The 19,620-nt window shown below is 36.9% G+C and overlaps 1 protein-coding gene across 1 annotated transcript in view; it reads left to right on the forward strand.

Moving 5' to 3' along the window:
• ATIC (5-aminoimidazole-4-carboxamide ribonucleotide formyltransferase/IMP cyclohydrolase) overlaps positions 1–17,773 on the forward strand; it is a 30,050-nt gene extending 12,277 nt beyond the window's left edge. The window contains exons 8-16 of the mRNA XM_032354712.1: positions 2,923–3,048; positions 3,823–3,930; positions 4,953–5,038; positions 6,228–6,317; positions 8,870–8,998; positions 14,080–14,172; positions 15,379–15,561; positions 16,880–17,035; positions 17,537–17,773. Of these exons, the coding sequence (XP_032210603.1) occupies positions 2,923–3,048; positions 3,823–3,930; positions 4,953–5,038; positions 6,228–6,317; positions 8,870–8,998; positions 14,080–14,172; positions 15,379–15,561; positions 16,880–17,035; positions 17,537–17,656 (1,091 nt within the window). The 3' untranslated portion in view covers positions 17,657–17,773. The remainder of the gene's footprint in view (positions 1–2,922; positions 3,049–3,822; positions 3,931–4,952; positions 5,039–6,227; positions 6,318–8,869; positions 8,999–14,079; positions 14,173–15,378; positions 15,562–16,879; positions 17,036–17,536) is intronic.
• Positions 17,774–19,620: the final 1,847 nt, after the last annotated feature.

The following is a 19,620-nucleotide window of genomic DNA, read 5'->3' on the forward strand; positions in this document are numbered from 1 at the left end:
CCGATGGAGGGCTCAATCCCATGACCCTGAGATCATGACCTGAGCTGAAATCACGAGTTAGGCATATACACATCCAGTGGAATATTACTCAGTCATAACAAAGAACAAAATCTTGGCCATTTACAATGACATGGTTGGAACTAGAGGGTATTATGCTAAATGAAATAAGTCCAAGAAAGACAAAATATGATTTTACTCATGGAATTTAAGAAACAAAACATGAACATAAGGAAAGGGAAGGAAAAATAAAATAAGACAAAAACAGAGGCAAACCATGAAAGACACTTAACTGTAGGAAACTGAGGATTGCTGGAAGGGAGGTGGGTAGGGGGATGGGGTAACTGGGTGATGAAGATTAAGGGGGGCACTTGAAGTAATGAGTACTGAGTATTCTGTGTGGTTAGTGAATCACTAAATTCTGTCTCTGAAACTAATACAATACAGTACATGATAATGTACTATATGTATATAAAATAATATAGTATATGTTAATTAAATTGAATATAAGTAAAAAATTTTTTAAAAGAGTTGGATGCTTAACCATCCAGGCATCCCCTTGTTTTTGTTTTTGTTTGTTTTTTTAATATTTTATTTATTTATTTGACAGACAGAGATCATAAGTAGGCAGAGAAGCAGGCAGAGAGAGAGGAGGAAGCAGGCTCCCTGCTGAGCAGAGAGCCCGATGTGGGGCTCGATCCCAGGACCCTGGGATCATGATCTGAGCTGAAGGCAGAGGCTTAACCCACTGAACCACCCAGGCGCCCCTCCCCTTGTTTTTTATAATAGACTTTATAAAGTAGTTTTAGATTTACAGAAAAAATATCTCAGAAAGTACAGAGTTCCCAGACATTCCCTCCCTCTTGATCTCCTCTCCCCAGTCCCCCCCGCCTTTTTTTTTTTTTTAAGATTTTATTGGACAGAGATCAAAAGTAGGCAGAGAGGGGGAGGGGAGAAGCAGGCTCCCTGCTGAGCACAGAGCCAGATGTGAGACTCGATCCCTGGACCCTGAGACCATGATCCGAGCCAAAGGCAGAGGCTTTAACCCACTGAGCCACCCAGGTGCCCCCCAGTTTCCCCTTTTAATATCTTGCATTAATATGGTACATTTATTAAAATTGATGAACCAGTAGTGATTCATTATTAACTAAAGTCCGTTGTTTACATTAAGACTCACTCTTTGTGTTGTATATTCTTTGGGGTTTGACATATGTAATGTCTTCTATCTACCTTGATGGTATCGTGCAGAATAGCTTCACTCCCTAAAAATTCGCTGTATTCTGTCTCCTTGACAACTGCAGCAACTTATATTTTTACTGTTTTCATAGTGTCATAATGTTGGAATCATATAGTATATAGCATTTTCACACTGGCTTGTTTCATTTAGCAATATGCATTTAAGGTTCCTCCATGGTTTTCGTGGCTTGAAAGCTCTTTTCTTTTTCCTGTTTAATAATATTCCGTTATACATGGATATACCCTAGTTGATCCATTCACTTCTTTCATTCTTTCTTTCTTTCTTTATTTGACAGAGATCACAAGTAGCAGAGAGGCAGGCAGGGGGTGGTGGGAGCAGGCTCCCTGCTGAGCACAGAGCCCAGTGGCGGGGCTCAGTCCCAGGACCCTGAGATTGTGACCTGAGCCGGAAGCAGAAGCTTTAACCCACTGAGCCACCCAGGCGCCCCTATCCATTCATTTCTTGAAAGACATCAGAAATAGAAATACAGTTTTTGACAATTATGAATAAAGCTGCTAAAAACATTCAATACAGGTTTTTCTGTGGCTATGTTTTTAACTCTTTTATTTAAGTACTTAATATTTTCTTATTGTTTACTATTAATTACTGTTGTTACTATTAATTATTGTTAATTGCCTGTTTTGTTTCTTCTATGTCTCTCCTGTGTGGGAGGGGCTAGTTTATTTGTTGGTAATATCTCCAGTACCTAAAACAGTGCCCAACTTTGTGGTAGGCACTCAGTAGGTATTTGGCGAAGTTTATTTTTAAAAGTATGCACTATCCAAGATAACACAAAGGAAATGCAGTTACAAATTTTTTGTATGTGCAGAGTTTATAATTTATTCACAAGAGATAATAGCTCCTAAAAAATCCTGCCATTGTTAAGAAAGTAGGCAATGAGAAAGTTGGAGGTTGTAATCTTTTTAAGTGTCTTTCGACTTTAGGCAGAGCCTACTAAGTCTGGTATAAAGGAGGAAAAATCCAACTCATTTCTTCCCCTTATTTTCTTCCACCCACAGGTTTTTTTTTTTTTTTTTTTAAGATTTTTATTTATTTGATAGGCAGAGATCACAAGTAGGCTGAAAGGCAGGCAGAGAGAGAGGAGGAAGCAGGCTCCCCGCCAAGCAGAGAGCCTGATGCGGGGCTCGATCCCAGAACCCTGGTATCATGACCTGAGCCGAAGGCAGAGGCTTTAACCCACCGAGCCACCCAGGCGCCCCCCACCCACAGTTACTAATATCCTTCTATTGATAAGTTTTATAACTTAGATTTTATGTTGTCTATAATTGCCACGATTGTGTTCTTAGTTCTGTGGTGAAGTGGATCCCTGATGATCACTGGTCTTGTCATTCTTTCTCCCGTTCCTGAGTTATCTATTGGTTTATTTCTAGATTGGCTGGAGTTGGTTTCTCCAGTAGCATATATGTATGTGTATGTGTGTGTGTGAGAGAGAGAGGGGGTGTGTGTATTTTTTTTTTCTTTTCTTTTTTGGTGAGGCCGGGCTTAGGCTCTGGTGTTTTATTCTTTTTTCATCAAGTTATTTGTGTTTGTGTACATGTATTTATCTCTTAATTACACTTTCTGAAAACATACTTGTGCAATCTTGGCATGTTTTTTTAAAAAATGTACATATATCTGATTTTATTGATCCTTCTTGATGATGTGTTATATAATGTTTCTATATGTAGTTCTAAATGGAGCCCCTGGATTTATAAACTTGTGTGATGCTTTGAATGCCTGGCAGCTGGTGAAGGAACTCAAAGAAGCTTTAGGCATTCCAGCTGCTGCCTCTTTCAAACATGTCAGCCCAGCAGGTAAAGCACTACTCTCTGGAATGCTCTGGATCTGTTCAAAATGCCTTCTTTTTGATTTTAGAAAGAATTGACATGTTCTACTGTGAATATAGACATTCTCTAAAGTCTCAAATCATTTTTGTGGACAGTTTTAATGTAGTAATATGATAAAATCTGATAGTAACGTGTTATTTACATATATGTAACTGTATAATATTACTGTGAGATAGGATCAGGAAATCACTTTTTTGCAGTGGAAAGGTATAAAAAATAAAGTAAAGTGGCTTAATTCAGTATGACTAAGTATTTTTCCACATGGTTGAAAATGAAACTGAGTAGACCTAAGGATGTTGTTGTTGTGACACCTTATCTGTAACTTCTTATAGCCATTGTATGAGATATGTTTTGCTTCTATGTCTAAGTCAACTCTGTTACATAGTTCTTTGATGTTTATTTGATATTGAATTGATGTAAACAGGGAAGAAATAAATGGTATGTGATATCAAGCAGGGTAGAGAGAGAGTCCTTAGTGAAGTAAACTAGCTTTGTATACATGCATGGTTCTGGTGGACTCAGACAGTAGTTGTTTCTGGAAGCCAGAGAGAAAAGATTCTCCCCTCCCCTGAAACTGTTATTTTTGATGTTTAATTATCTGGCCAGATGTTTGTTTAATTTGGCACAGGCACAAGAAATTATGCTGCATAGACTAGATGTTAAGAAAAGTGTTGTCTTGATTTAGGAGAGGATAAGTAGTAACTTGAGACTTGGAGGTTTATTTATGGTTTTCTGTACCAGGTGCTGCTGTTGGAATTCCACTCAGTGAAGACGAGGCCAAAGTCTGCATGGTCTATGATCTGTATAAAACGCTTACACCCATATCAACTGCATATGCAAGAGCAAGAGGTCAGAAGAGTAATAGGGTTCTTGTTTGTTCTTAAAAGAGAGAAAAGAATATTTTATCCTAAGTAGAATAAAGTGGTATATCCTTTGTTTCAGATTTCACATTATTTTTAATTTGTTTTTTGTAATACTTAGGAAATGACTATATGAGTGCCTTGGAATAAATTCGTTTAGAAATTTTTATTTTCATGTAATAAATGGAAATACAATTAGAATTTGGTGCATCTGATTTCACATTGGGTTATTAAAAGCATTTGTATTATTTAGTATATGACTAAAATTATGTGTTTGGGTTTTTTTTAAGATTTTATTTATTAGACAGATTACAAGTAGGCGGAGAGGCAGGTGGGTGGGGGAAGCAGGCTCCCTGCTGAGCAGAGAGCCCAATGCGGGGCTTGATACCAGGACCCTGAGACTATGACCTGAGCCAAAGGCAGAGGCTTAACCCTCTGAGCCACCTAGGTGCCCCTATGAGGTTATTTTTAACTGTAGTGAATATGGTTAGAGTTGTATTTTATATATGTCAGGAATATCTAATTCATGAGGTTAATAACCTGTGAATATTATTGTAACATTTTCAGAAGATCATCAAGAAACTTGATAGCACCACTGACCTTCCACAGTAGGGGTTAGCATACTGTGGCACATGTGCTAAATAAATCCAACCTGCCACCTGTTTTTGTAAATACAGTTTGATTGGAATAGAGCCATGTCCCTTTGTTGATGTGGCCAATTTCTACAACTGCAGAGCTGAGTAGGTGTAACAGACCAGGTGCCTGCAAAACTTAAAATGTAGTTGTTATCATGCTCTTCCAGAAGTTTGCCTAGAGGGTAAAATTAAAGAATACTTTGTTGTGATTATTTCAGTTAAATGACTTACTAATCTGTTATTTAGATCTTACATAATACAGTAAAGTTCTGTTTAGAGAAATGGATTTTATATGATCACATTGGGGTTTGTTTAAACATCTTTTGCTTTGCAGAGCTATTTGTAACGTATACCTCATTTTGATTTTTATTTATAGGGGCTGATAGGATGTCTTCATTTGGTGACTTTGTTGCATTATCTGATGTTTGTGATGTTCCTACTGCCAAAATTATCTCCAGAGAGGTTAGTGAACATTCTTGAGTATTGATCCATCCATAACTGAGTAAAGCTCTACTTATTCCTAGTATTGATTCATTGAAAGCATAACTTACAATATTTATTTATACCATTTATAAATTAAATTTATTGTTTAACATGTTTATAATTTATGTAGAACATGAATCCTTGACTGAATTGTAATTCTGAGGTTTAGTGTATGTTTCAAATGGATATTTTGCGATTATGTTTTAATTAAAATAGGGTTTTTTAAATTTTCTAGTAGTCATTATCTTAATGCCAAAATTATTATTTCTAAATTATTTATTTCTTAATAATTCCAAAATTATTATTCTGAGATGCTATCTTAGATATGTAATAACCTTAACCGTAAACCTTTGTAGGTTTGTTATAGAAGACTTGTGTAGGTGAAGATAATAAACTACTCTGAAAAACTAACCCCATCAGTTGAGTACCAAACAAGCATTCCAGAAGGGTGGGATTTTGGGGCGAGGAGGCAGAAAGACAAAAGAAGGTAGCTTAGATTAGCTTGGAGGGAAAACAAATAGGTAAAACTGAAGGCTACAAGGCCTTGATAATATAGTTGCTTTAGAGATTCTTCCCATGACCTCTACCATCTCCACCCACAGTGAAGCTGACCTGCTGCGTTTTATGATGTAGGACAAGGCTCTGTAGTAGGAACTTTGACTTGTCTGTCTTTCAGAGATGTTAAATCTGATCCCTTTGACTTGCTGCTGAGGTACTTGCCTTGCCTAAGGTTATTAGTGGAGATGTAATCTGATCCCCATGTCTTGCTCTTGTGGACTTAGCTTTGCCTAAGTTAATTTTGCCTGGTACTGGCAGAGTGGGGACGACTAGAACATGCTTTTTCTGGTGCAAAACACCACTCCATGAGCAGAATAGTGAGAAATCATTTTTCTTCCTAAGGTACATGTATTAGAGTGAATTGTTTATATATTCTTAGTTAAAACTGAAACAGCCAGAAACCATGAAAGGATAGCAAATGAGATAAGGTTAACTGTACAAAGCTGTATTCTAACATGGGCTTATCTTTTCCGAGTGTAGTTTTTAATATATCTGTTGGAGGTAGAAACAGGAAAATACTGCTGCATTAAGACAGACAGTTGTGCTTAGATTGGTTAAGAAGTGTTCCCTAATTTTTGAAAGTAGAAATTAATGTTGAATATATTTATAGGTATCTGATGGTATTGTTGCCCCAGGATATGAAGATGAAGCTTTGAAAATACTTTCTAAAAAAAAAAATGGAAACTACTGTGTTCTTCAGGTTAGTTTAATTCATGTTTAAAACAGTAATTTGCTCGGGCACCTGGGTGGCTCAGTGGGTTAAGCCGCTGCCTTCGGCTCAGGTCATGATCTCAGGGTCCTGGGATCAGGCACTCTGCTCAGCAGGGAGCCTACTTCCTCCTCTCTCTCTCTCTCTGCCTGCCTCTATGCCTACTTGTGATCTCTCTCTCTGTCAAATAAATAAATAAATAAAAATCTTTAAAAAAAAAAAAAAAAACAGTAATTTGCTCTTCTGTTTTGTGTTGCTTTTTCCCCGTTTTTACCCTTTTATGATGACAACCTTTTAATTTATCCTTTTTTACTGTGGTTTCTTTAATTCTAAATCCTATAGTTTTCTTTTTCCTTACTGTTAATTTTCAGGTTGTAGGTGAGGAGAGCTTCCTTACTTTTGGTTTCAAATTTTAAATTTTTAAGAAAATAGTTAATACCTATACATGGTTTCCTGTTCAAAAGGTATTAATGTTATTTGATGAAAAGTTTCCCCATCCTTCCCTTCTGCTACCGTTAATGTCTTTAAAAGTAACTAATATTTTTAATTTCTTGCTCATCCTTCCTGAAATATTTGATACTTTACAGCAAGTATTTGTATTTCTTTTTCCTTTTATGTTGTTTTTTTCCCACTAGTACAAATGCATATAGTTTCACCATCTTGGAAGCTTGCCCCATGTCTGTGTAGCTTGTGTAGGCAGTCACCAGTCTTTAGCTACTGCACACACCCTGCAGTGAATTAGAACCGGGTGGCAATCAGTGGGTATTGGTAGTTTTGATAGGTCCTATTCCTCTTTGAGGGTGTTGCAACAAGTTTTACGTCTTAATGGGAATGTTAAGGATGCTGATTTCCTAATAACTTTACCATTCATCGTGTCCTTTAACTTTCTCATCTTAATATGATAGATAAAATGACATCTTATTGCAGCTTAATTTCCCATTATGTGTGCGGTGAACATCTTTTCATATTTAGGAGTATTTTTAATTCCTTTTTATGAAGTATCTGACCATATTCTTTGCCTATTTTTCTGATTAATTGTTGAGATTTTTCCTGATTTTGACCAGCTCTTTTCTATTAGGGAAACTAGCCCATTGTCTAAGATTATAAATGGATAAAGCAGAGTTATTTGAATTAAAATAAAAATTCATAACACTGTTTTACAGAAAGTGCTCATGTCAAAAGATTTGTGGAATCATAACTCCGTATAATCGAAGTTCTACGTATATAGCCTTTATTGTAAGATACTACTAGTTGTATGATACACCACAAATTCAGTGTCAGCTTTTCAAGGGAGAAGAAAAATACTACATTAAGTATACATACTTTTCTGTTAAGGCCCTTCATTTAAGTTCAGCCCTTCAGTCAGCAGAGGCTGTATTCTTCAGTTTCTTAATCCAGTGGTCTTTTTTAAGGGTATTAAGTACTTAAAGCTCTTTTTAATACTTACATATGTCATCATGGAGATTGTTTTCCAAACTTTGAACTCATCGTGACCTCTTCAGCACCTGACAGCATTACATTTGAAGATGTTAAAAGACTACACCGGGCCTTCCCCAATACATTATTTGAGAGTTTAGCCAAATGCACATGGACACATAATTATAGCTTTGGAATAGCTTTATTCCTCTCTCTGGCTATAAGTTTTTTTTGACATCAGTTAATAAGGAGAGCACATCCCAGTTTTAGAAATTTGATAATACGGAAGAAAACGGAACATTTTGGAATTCAAGAAAGTACAAATTAGGAAGAATTAATTATGAGGGCTTGCTTATAAGTTACAGAATCAGAGCTTTCTAAGTCAGAGATCCTTTAAAGAATAAATTAAGAGATATTGTGAAGTTTAGAATAATATCTAGGGAGAGAGTGGTCTTACGTAGATTATTCTCATGTCTTGATACCTTTTCAGTTCAAAATTTGTGAGAGGAAGATAGCAACAAATGACATATATTCCTGGGATGCCAGGGCTGGCTCAGTTAGTAGAACAGCTGTCTCTTAATCTCAGGATTGTGAATTCTACGTTTGGGTGGAGATTACTTAAAAAACAACAACAACATATATTCCCTTTCAAGTAACAAAGACCTTGATTGCAAATGTTGCTTTCCCCCTTTTAACTATTTAATTCAGGTGTTTACTCTGTATTTTATAATAGATTATTAGAAAAAAGGGAAAATTAGAATTTATTTTTTATGCTACTACCTGTTTTTTTGTTTGTTTTTTTGGCAAATTTGTTTTTATCCGCTGATCTTCCAAAAGTAAGATACAGTGCTTTCAGTTGGTATAACCAGAAATGCTGTCCTTGGAATTACTGTTTTAATATGTATGTTGTTAGAAAACACCACAGGATTGTAAACCGCTCAAATTTTTTAGAACAAAATACTAGTAACTGACCATTCTATTGTACCTTTACTGAAGTGATCTTACACAGGCTTAAGTTAGAAAAAAATGCATATAACCTTACTGTGATGATTTTTTTGTACATAAATTAAGTGAAAAATGTTGAAAGTTGTAGACATATTGATTCTGACTCTAAATTTTTATTTTAGATGGATCAGTCCTACAATCCAGATGAAAACGAAGTTCGAACTCTCTTTGGTCTTCGTTTAAGTCAGAAGAGAAATAATGGTGTCATTGACAGGTCATTATTTAGCAACGTTGTGACCAAGAATAAAGATGTAAGTTGAAAAAAACATCTGAATTGGGGACGCCTGGGTGGCTCAGTCAGTTAAACATCTGCCTTTGGTTCAGGTCACGATCCAGGGTCCTGGGATCCAGTCCCCCATTGGGCTCCTTGCTCAGCTGGGAGTCTGCTTCTCCCTCTGCCTGCCGCGCTCTCTCTCTCCAACAAAAAAATAAAATCTTTAAAAAAAAAAAAAATAGTTGTCTGAACTGAATGCTAGTAATTCAGTAAGTCTGTTTTTAATATTTATAAGCTTCTGCATTTATTAAGACCCATATTTAAAACTGGTTGATCTGCAAATGTCTGGCTTATCTTTGAGTTATCAGATAAGTTTAAGAGCTTTAAAAAAAAAAGAATAAATGACCATATTAGGAGCTTCTGTGCATTTATATGTACTTAGAGGTATTTATCTTCAGTTACGCCTAAGTGAGATCATGTTTCACATAATTCTGTTCAGTGACTTGAATTTTTTCCATGCACTAAGCTACAAATACATTTTTTTTTTTTTTTTAAGATTTTATTTATTTATTTATTTATCAGAGAGAGAGTGAGAGAGCACAAGCAGGCAGAGTGGCAGGTAGAAGCAGAGAGAAGCAGGCTCCCCACTGAGCAAGGATCCTGACCCGGGACTCCATCCCAGAAACCAAGGATCATGACCTGAGCCCCAAGGCAGACACTTAACTGATTGTGCCACCCAGACGTCCCTACAAATAGAAAGGCCACATGGCAAGCCATGTGTAGATGTACTCTGATATTTTGTTTCCATTTTCAGTACTGTGGTCATTGTTTTTATGTGGTCAAGTTTTTGCTTTTAGACTGTTGTCATCTTTTAGGAAGGACATACTCCTAGGATGATAGTGTGTTTTGTTCTGTTTTTTTCCACATACATACGTGTATTCTGTCATTTACAATGCATAGCACTCTTAGTGGGGACTGGCGGTGGGTGACTACTGTCATCTCTCTCGTAAAGATCACAAAATTGTGACCTAAGTTATGGCTAAGAAATTTGTCCTAGGTTACATAATAGGAAAATGGATAAGCTTGTATTTCTTCTCTGAAATCTCTTAATTGGCCCTTCAGTTTGTTTTGTTTTGTTTTTTGGATCTTCAGTTTTGAAGGATTTTTTTGCAGTGCTAACATTGGCTCTTCTCCCCTCACCCCCACCCCTCACACCCCTCACGTCCCCCTCTCCTTCCCGCCCTGCCACCCATCATACACACACCCCATGCTTAAGATGTGTAGCTGCATTGTTTTGTGGCTTTGTCTGCTAGTACGTCTGGTATTTTTAGTTGGATGCTGGGCATTGAATGTGAAAAAACTATAGAGGTATTTTGAGTGTTTGGATGGAGTCTTTTTTTCACTCCAGAACTGACTTCCACTTTTGGTAGGCAGAGGAGGTGGAAGTCAAATCATCTTTATCCTGGCAGGAGTTAAGCTGATTTGAATTTGGGCTTAAGTCTTTGTGAGGACTGGTCCTTTTAGGGTTCACCCTTGTTCTGAAAGCACCAGTATCTGCTAGTGTCACTTTTCCTTGGTGTTCTCTGAACTCCATTGTTGCCACTTAGTGCTGTAACACCGGCAGGAGTGCTACTCAGTTCCTTTACCATTTAACTTATTGCCTTGCATCTTGGACAGTGCCTTGAGGTGAAAAGCAGAGATGGTCACACTCATTTCTTCTTGCTTATCTCTGGGATCTTTGCCTCTCAGTAGTTGATATTTTACTGCCTTGGTGTTGAGCTTTCTTGTTTGTTCCTAGAAAAGGTTTAGTCTGTTAATAAGTCATTCCTTGTAACAGAAAAAGAAAATGAAGAGGTGCAGTTGTTCCAGGTTTGAGCCCCAGGTGTGACTTCATTCTCATCATCTTTAAGTAGAATTGCTGAAAATAAGCTTTAAAACCTTTATTGGGTAGTTCAGCCTGTTAATAAGTGTATAGTGATGAAGACGTGATCTTCGTTGATTTAATAGATATTTTTTCACTTTTATTTTTGAAAATTAATGGTGCCCTGAAGTAAAGGAACATGGTATAGGCATCATGTGTAGAAATACCTGTAATAAGTTCATTGCCATCTCCTCCTGTGGTCAAGGCTGTAAAGTACTGGGATTTCCAGTTGGAAGCAGTGTTTTGTACCAATATTACTTACTGTATGTGAGCAGCTTACAGTAATATGTGCCCCCTCCCTTTTTCTTTAACACTTTATTAATCTGGCTGGTTAGTGTATCTTTTAAAATACTGAAACAGGGAGCACCTGGGTGGCTCAGTCATTAAGTGTCTGCCTTCAGCTCAGCTCACAATCTCAGGGTCCTGGGATCAAGCCCCACATCGGGCTCCCAGCTTGGCAGGATGCCCTCTTCTCCCTCTCTCACTCATCCTGCTTGTGTTCCCTCTCTTGCGGTCGCTCGCTATTAAATAAATAAATAAAATCTTTTAAAAAAATAAAATAAAATACTGAAACAGTATTGACCTAGATTACATGGTACCTATGTTGGCAGCTCTGCCTAACTATTGAGGCTCTTACTTTGTAAGTTTTCCTTTTAGGTTTATAGGTGTTGGACTGATTAATAATTCAGCAGTATTTGATAGGGTTTATACCCCTGGCTGTGCTAATTTGGATTCTTTATTTATTTATTTATTTATTTTTACAAGGAGTGAGATATGGCTTTAATTCATCTTTTATCTAAATTCTTCTCTACTTGTTTCATATGTATTTTTAATTAGAAATTTGGAAGCTCAAGCATTAAGAGTGATGGTTTTATCTTTCTTTATAGTCCTCTCTTCTTTTAAAGCAGTGTTTTGTTAACATGTCAGCCTCAAAATCTTTTTAGGTCTTAGAACAGTGGGAGAAGTAGAAGTATGTAGTAAGCATTAATGAACATGTGACTGAGTTACTGCCTCCTCCATTTCTCTTAAGTAAAGCTTTAATTTGTTTTAACGGTTTGTGTCCCTCACTTCCAACTCCGGCCGTCCCCCCTCTTGAAATGGCTTACATTCCTTGATCCTAACTCAGAATACCGGAATTGCATTTCCAGGCAGACCTGTAGGAAAGCTGGTTTGTGTAATTAAAATTTCTTAGAACTAAAAGATTAAAATACATAGTTGGTGTCTCAAACAGCAAATAACAGATAAGAAAGGATATACTACCCTCAGATTGTTTTTCAGAGTCCATAGTCTCTCATGGTTCACCTCCCCTTCCAATTTCCCCCAACTCCCTTCTCCACTCTAAGTCCCCAATGAATACTGTTATGCTGGAAATAAAAAAAAATAATAATAATAAAATAAAATATATTTCACAGCCCTCAAAAAAAAAAAAAAAAAAAGAAAGGATATACTACATTAGTACTATCTTAGAATGACAAATTCTTAAATTCTAACATTGTGGGGTTTTTTGGTCTGTTTTTTAAAGATTTTTTATTTATTTGACAGAGATCATGAGGCAGAGAGAGAGAGGGAAGCAGGCTCCCTGCTGAGCAGAGAGCCCAATGCGGGGCTCGATCCCAGGACCCTGAGATCAGGACCCAAGCAGAAGGCTGAGGCTTTAACCCACTGAGCCACCCAGGCGCCCCCTAACAGTGTTTTTTAATTGAGGTTTTAATTTTAAGATTAAAATGAAAATTACAGGTTCACATGCACTGTTAAGAATTCCCATGTATCTTTTGCCCCATTTCCCCTGGTGTTAATATCTTACAGTATCAAGCCATGATAATGATACTGATACAGTCAAGGCACCGAAAGACCATTTCCATGGCCAAGAGGGTCCCTCGGGTTGCCCTCTTACAATCATACTCATTTCCTTCTCCTTCCACCCCCAACCTTGAGTAACATCTTATCTGTTCCCCCTTTTATAATTTTCACTCTGTACATTTCACAAGTGGGTTTTTATGTGAACATAAGTTTTCATTTCTCCGTTATAAAGGCCCAGGAGTGTAATGGTGGCTGCTGGATAGTATCATAGTTAGCATATTTAGTTTTTTAAACTGCCAAATTGTTTTCCAGAGAGCCTGTGCCATTTTATATTTTGCAGCAGCAACATATGAGTGATCCAGGTGTGTGCATCCTTAACTCGCTTTTACTCTTGTCACTTTAGTTAGGTATGTGGCAGTATGTCATGATTTTCGTTAGCATTTTCTAATGGCTAATGATGTTGTTTCTTATTTATTTGCCATCTGCATATCCTTTTTACTGATACATCTCTTTGTGTGTTTTGCCTATTTTCTCATTAGATTGCTTTTGTCACTTGAGTTTTAAGAGGTCTTTATGTATTTTAGGTACTAGTTCTTTTTTGGATATGTGGTTAGCAAATATTTCCTCCCAGTCTATAGCTTGTCCTTTTATCCTCCTAATACAGGGTTTTTGCAGATCAGAAGTTTTAATTTTGATGAAGTCTGATTTTAGGTTTTCACTTAGCTAATTGATGTTAGCTGCTACTTACAGTCTTTGTCCACTCAGCATAGCTATATAGATCATCTTTTCAGCTTGTAATTATTCTTTTTATTAAACATAGTGACATTTTTGGCTTTAATAATTGTTTTATTCTGTTTGGACTGGGGTAGTTCACAAGTATTTTTGAACAGTTTCTACTTAGAATTTCTGGACAAAGCAGAAAATGATCTTTTTTTTTTTCCCCTGAACAGCCTTAGCTGTGTATGGGCATCACAGTTGCTTATAATGTCTGTGAAAATGATTCTCAGTGTTTTTTTGAACATAAATTTTTATCATTTTTCCATATAGGTTTCTTGGTTCTGTGGCTGAGAAAGTATTTTTTGTCAGTTTGGGTGGATATGGCATTTTGTAACTAGCGTGATGTTTAATTCTTAAACAGAATTAAGCCTGAGTCGCTGCAAATGACTTTAATCTGAGTCTGTGATGCATTAGGCACTGCTGAGTTCCATACGTATGTTGAGTGTTGATTTTGGTTTTTTAGTAAAACACAGTAGAGTTTCCTATGAACAGTTCATTTCATTATGTCCTTCGAGAGATACTACATTTTAGATCTGTTAAAATAAGTAACGTGTAAGATGCTTCAAGTTAAAGGGAATTACAAAAATCTGATGCAATTGACCATCCTGTGTTTTTTTCAGTTGTCAGAGTCTGCGCTCAGAGACCTCATTATAGCCACCATTGCTGTGAAGTACACGCAGTCTAACTCCGTGTGCTATGCCAAGAATGGTCAGGTAACCAAGCTCTCAGACCCACTTTTACAAATGATACCCATTTTTTACAAAATGATACTCATCCCTCAAGTCCTAGACTGCTTGGAAAGGAAAATCTGTCCTGTCTTTCTCTTCAGGGTTTGTCAGTATTGACTCAGTAACATAGAGGACTGTTAAAGCTAGTGATGATCACAGACTGTCTTTGGAACGATGTGTTAAAATTGGTCATATTGCTTCTTCCTCAGACTGAGTTGACACATTTGGATTCGTGGGAATGTAATAGCTGCTCTAAAACTAGTTCATTTGCTCCCCTCCTCCTGATTGGTGTGGTATTTCCAGTGAAGAGAGACTAATGAATGGTACTGCCACCCATTATTCCATGTTTTTGCAGCTTGTTGGGTATTTTCACATGTATTTCTAAGGTTACTTTACCAAGAATCTGTAGACTGCAAGTTAATGTGATCTTTGAAGATCCAGTTTACTGAGACATAATTTATGTACAATAAAATTCACTTTTTAAGTGTCGAGTTTTGAACAGTTTTCCCCAATTACCTAGTTACATGACCACAACCACAATCAAGATATTGATTACTGATGTTAATTAAGCAAGATATTGAACTTGTTTCCTAGTGCACTGAGCCATAGAATGCAGGACCAACCTAGCTCATCACTGGGGCCTCTTCTAACTGTGGACTAATCTGGTTCTGGTTTTGCCATAACTTCAGCAGCATTGGGACCCCTTTTCACTGTGTCTTGAGCTCTTCTCTTAGCATTTGTTAAATTATTTGACCCATAAGTAGGGGAGGGAAAGTGTGGGTATTAATTGGCATGTGATCTGGAAGACTTTTAAAATTCAGAATTTTAGTTGATTGTCAATTGTAAAAAGATTGTTTGTCTCTAATAATGAAAACTTGAGAGATTGTGGCTACTGGCCTCCTTTGACTCAGGTTCTAAGAAGTTCTGGTAAAATTGTGCTTCACTGCTGATGTCCAAGAGTTCTAGAAACTTCCACAGTATTAGTAACCATACTTCAAATGTCACTGAAGAGGTAAAATGTATAAATAGTAGTTATAAACTTCTTCCCTTACCTTTTAATGCCTTAAAAATTACTTGTATTTTGGACTGACAATTTTCTACTAAATTGATAGATTTTAGAGAATTGCACAAAAGATCTATTAAGAAAAATACGTTGTAAGAGATGGTCATCTTAATGTTCATGTTCTTCAGGTTATTGGCATTGGAGCAGGACAGCAGTCTCGAATACACTGCACACGCCTTGCAGGGGATAAAGCAAATTATTGGTGGCTTAGACATCATCCACGAGTCCTTTCAATGAAGTTTAAAACTGGAGTGAAGAGAGCAGAAATCTCCAATGCCATTGATCAGTATGTTACTGGAACCATTGGCGAGGTAAAAGTCTTGTCATTGGGTTTGTGGGTAGAGTATACTGGTACGCTCACCTTTTTCTGTAACAGACATCTTCATCACTACTGAGAGAAAAATGCTGTTCTTCTTGAATTTTACATTGTCTAAAATTGTGATTCTAAAATTCTCAACAATTCTTCATTGTCTTGCCTTTGACTTTGTTCACAGTTCTTCATCCCTTCCTGACACCATAGACCTTCCCTGTATTAAATTATAATCATTGGTTTAGTTTTATATGCTTGTACTTCAGTTTTATATGTTTGTACTGATTTTAAGCTTTTGATGGCAGGGACTGTTTCTTCACCTATCCTGAGGTTTCTGTCACATTGCCAAGCATGATACTTGCTACATGATAGGTGTGTATTCAACACGAAATCCAAATTAATCTGATGGCACATAATCGGGGTCTTTTCCGCCCACATTTTCTACCAGTGCCTTTACCAACTCTGTTTTTGTTAAATTATGTGTTCTTTAATGTCTTCAGTTTTAAAGAAGGCCTATGAGAATAATAAAATTACAATGTCAAGTAGCCTGCCAAAAATACAGAATTTGGCCCCGTTTTTGCTTAATCCTATATGGAAAACAAAAGAAAGAAGTCTGGTAATCAGACTCTCGATGGTCTTCTGAGAGGGTGAGTTGACCATACTACCTTGTTGACAAATTGAGGGACAGGGGTCCGTGACATAGTAAGTGTCATTGAAGAGTATGCCTTATAACCATAAAGTATTTAACATGTAAGCCTTTCTTCTTTTACTCTGATATTTATATTTCCCTGTTTATAATTACATAGCAAAATCCTGTTCATAGTTCTGTGAGCAAGAGTTAAAAGTACACTGTTTAAGCCAAAAAGTCATCCAGGATGGAAGCATCTTTTTAAAAATACGGATACCATGAATCATACCGTGATTCTGTTAGGCCTGCTGTAGACTTGAGACTGTGCAAACGCAGTTCTGCAACATCCATCATCATCTGCTTGCTTGCTTTGACACAGAGTTATAAAGTAGTAGATCTTACTTAGGCAGAGATTAAAAAGCAAAATATATTTAAACTGATTTACGAAGTAAATAGTATAGTTTTTATTTGGTACACTTAGAATTACTTTTCTTAATGAAATGCTAAAAGCATTAAAAAAAAAAAGATTCTTAAAAAAAAAAAAGATTCTAGATGTGTAAACTGTAATGAGCTGTTGTAATTAAATCCTGGGAGAAATGCCCAAGTGCTTTCTGGCGTTCTGATTTGCATCAGAAAGTACTAAAGATCTAATCCAAAATCTTTCTTTCCTGTCTCCACCCTCTACTCTTAGGATGAGGATTTGATAAAGTGGAAGGCATTGTTTGAAGAAGTGCCTGAATTATTAACTGAAGCAGAGAAGAAGGAATGGGTTGACAAACTTAGTGAAGTTTCTCTCAGCTCTGATGCCTTCTTTCCTTTCAGGGATAATGTAGACAGAGCTAAAAGGGTAAGTATGGAATTGATGTATATTTGCATAGAATTGGGTATTATGTAAAAACTATTTCAGGGATGCCTGGGTGGCCCAGTTAGTTAAACTTCTGCCTTTGGCTCAGGTCATGATCCCAGGGATCCTCACCGTGAGGAGGGCAGGGGGTGTTTTCCTCCCTCTCCCTCTGCCCCCTTCCCTACTTGTATGTTCTCCCCCCAACCCTGACAAATAAAATCATTAAAAAAAAAAAAAAAAACTATTTCAGAAATCCTGCATCTGTTAAGTTCTGTGAATTGTATGTCCAAGTATGGCAGTGTGATATATCGATAATACTTAATTATTTTACTTTTCCATTTGATGTATGAATAACCCACATCCTATCATTTTCCTGTTTTGACTGGGTGAATCATTCTGCATTGTGAATCATTATTAGCTTATGCTTTCTAGAGGGGGATTTTGATTTTTGCCTGTCTTAACCTAAAATTGTGTTTTGAAAGTCAATATCTCTTTTTCCCTCAGAGCGGTGTGGCCTACATTGCTGCTCCTTCTGGTTCTGCTGCTGACAAAGTTGTGATTGAGGCTTGCGATGAATTGGGAATAATCCTTGCTCATACGAATCTTCGGCTCTTTCATCACTGATTTCATTGCCCCATATTTTATGGTTTGCTTATGTGTAGGTGAAAAACCACATGTAACATTATGACAGTATCTTTTTTAAAAAATAAAACATTAAGTCTTAGTCGTCTTGGATCCATAGCTTTTGGTTGTATTTAACTTCTTAAAGTTACAGGCTTTCTACCATGACGAATATTATCCATAAATATTTGTGTGTAAGAAATACAGGAACATCCCTGCCTCCTGGAGCTCAGCTCATCCCAAAACATTGCCTGTGTGAAACATCTTAAAATCATCAAGTAAGCCAGAGAAACTGAGCAGACCCTGGAGTTAGACAGCATAAGCATCCTACGGTCTCACTGGTTTTCTCTTAGGGGATTCTGCTCATACAGCTTTTCTTTTAGTCAGAGTTCTAAAAAGCTTGGTTGTCTCCTTTCTAAGCACAGTTTTGAGATACTTGAATTTTAGTGTGATGTGTGGGTCGAGTTTCTCTTTCTTTCCAAACATTTATCCAGGTGTTTCAGCATCATTTGAAAAAACTATTGGATTGTCAGTTTCCTCAGTTAACCATTATTTGCCATGGGTCTCTTCTGGACTCTCTTCCGTTCTATAGTTACGTTTGTCCTAACACCAATACCACACTGTCCTGAAAATTGTAGCTTTGTGGTAAATTTTGAAATCAGATAATGGGAGGCCTTCATCTTTGTCCTTTTTAAAACTTGTTTTGGCTATCTGGGGCTTTGGCATTTCCATATAAACTTTGAAACTAAATATAGTCTATTTCTATAAAAATATTTGTTGGGATGTTGATTGAAATTGCATTGAATCCATAGTTTAATGAGATTAATTGGACATATCTCCTTTCCCCTTGAAGGTTGATTCTGTCTGGTTTCCACCAACCTTTTGCTCTCCAGTGGTTTCAAATAGATTTTGTAACATTTTTGTTCCATGTTCATAACTATCTGTAGGAGGGTTAGTCAGTACACTCTACTCTGTCCTTAAGAGAATCAGGAACACATACAAATATCATAGGAAAATTTCTAGTCACTGTTTACATTTTTTTTTTCCTTAGTCAATTCTAGCAAAGTATATATATTTTCTCTCCTGGAATTTCACCATTTTGTCTAAGTTTTCAAGATTGTTGGCACATAGTAGTATTTTTCTGAATTTTTAAAGGATCTTTTTTTTTAATGGAAGTTTTGGGATGGACACAAATTAGTTAAAACTGTACCTGTCATCCAAGTACAACTCATGATCACTAGTTTCATCTACAGTTTCCCCACTTACCATTCCTCAACACTGATTATTGTGAAGCATGACATAGGTACTTCCTCTGTAAATATTTCTGTTAAAGTGACTCAAAGAAATTTTTAAAATAGTATATATACTCTTTAAAATATATAATCATGCCTTTCTCCTGTGAGAGGCAAGAAATAACAATGCCCCAGTAGCAATGAGCATACCTAATGCAAGTTGCTGGTTTCCGATGCCACTCCAGTAGAAGGATTCCAGCACTTCTTGGAGGAATAGCTGACTCTAGGACTGGGGCGGAAAATAATACAAGATGAGATGCCTGGGGCACCTTACAGCGCCAGGAAGTCAGGACATACTGTAAAAACAAACACATGATCATAGGATATGTCAAAGGATACAGGAGCCAACTCAGGATTCTCAATAGCCAAAGCTGGAATCATTTGAGCAGCAAAGTAATGTAGTATTGGATTATAACACAACCTATGAAATATCTGAGTTCATGGCTGACCTAATGAATGATTGAATAAATAAATGGAGAATAAATCTGCAGAATTTTAAGTAATTTATATAGATAATCCACTTCCAAGAAGATGAGCATAACTCCCCACCCCTTAAGTGTGGGCTGTGCCTAGTGAATTCTTTTCAAGATGTGTGGCATGGAAAGGGGGGTAAAGGAGTAACTACAGTGGAGAGACCTGACTGACAGCACCTCAGCCAGGTGCTGAGGGTTAAAC

The sequence above is a fragment of the Mustela erminea genome, chromosome 8, assembly GCF_009829155.1.
Source record: "Mustela erminea isolate mMusErm1 chromosome 8, mMusErm1.Pri, whole genome shotgun sequence".
Classification (NCBI taxonomy): Eukaryota; Metazoa; Chordata; class Mammalia; order Carnivora; family Mustelidae; genus Mustela; species Mustela erminea.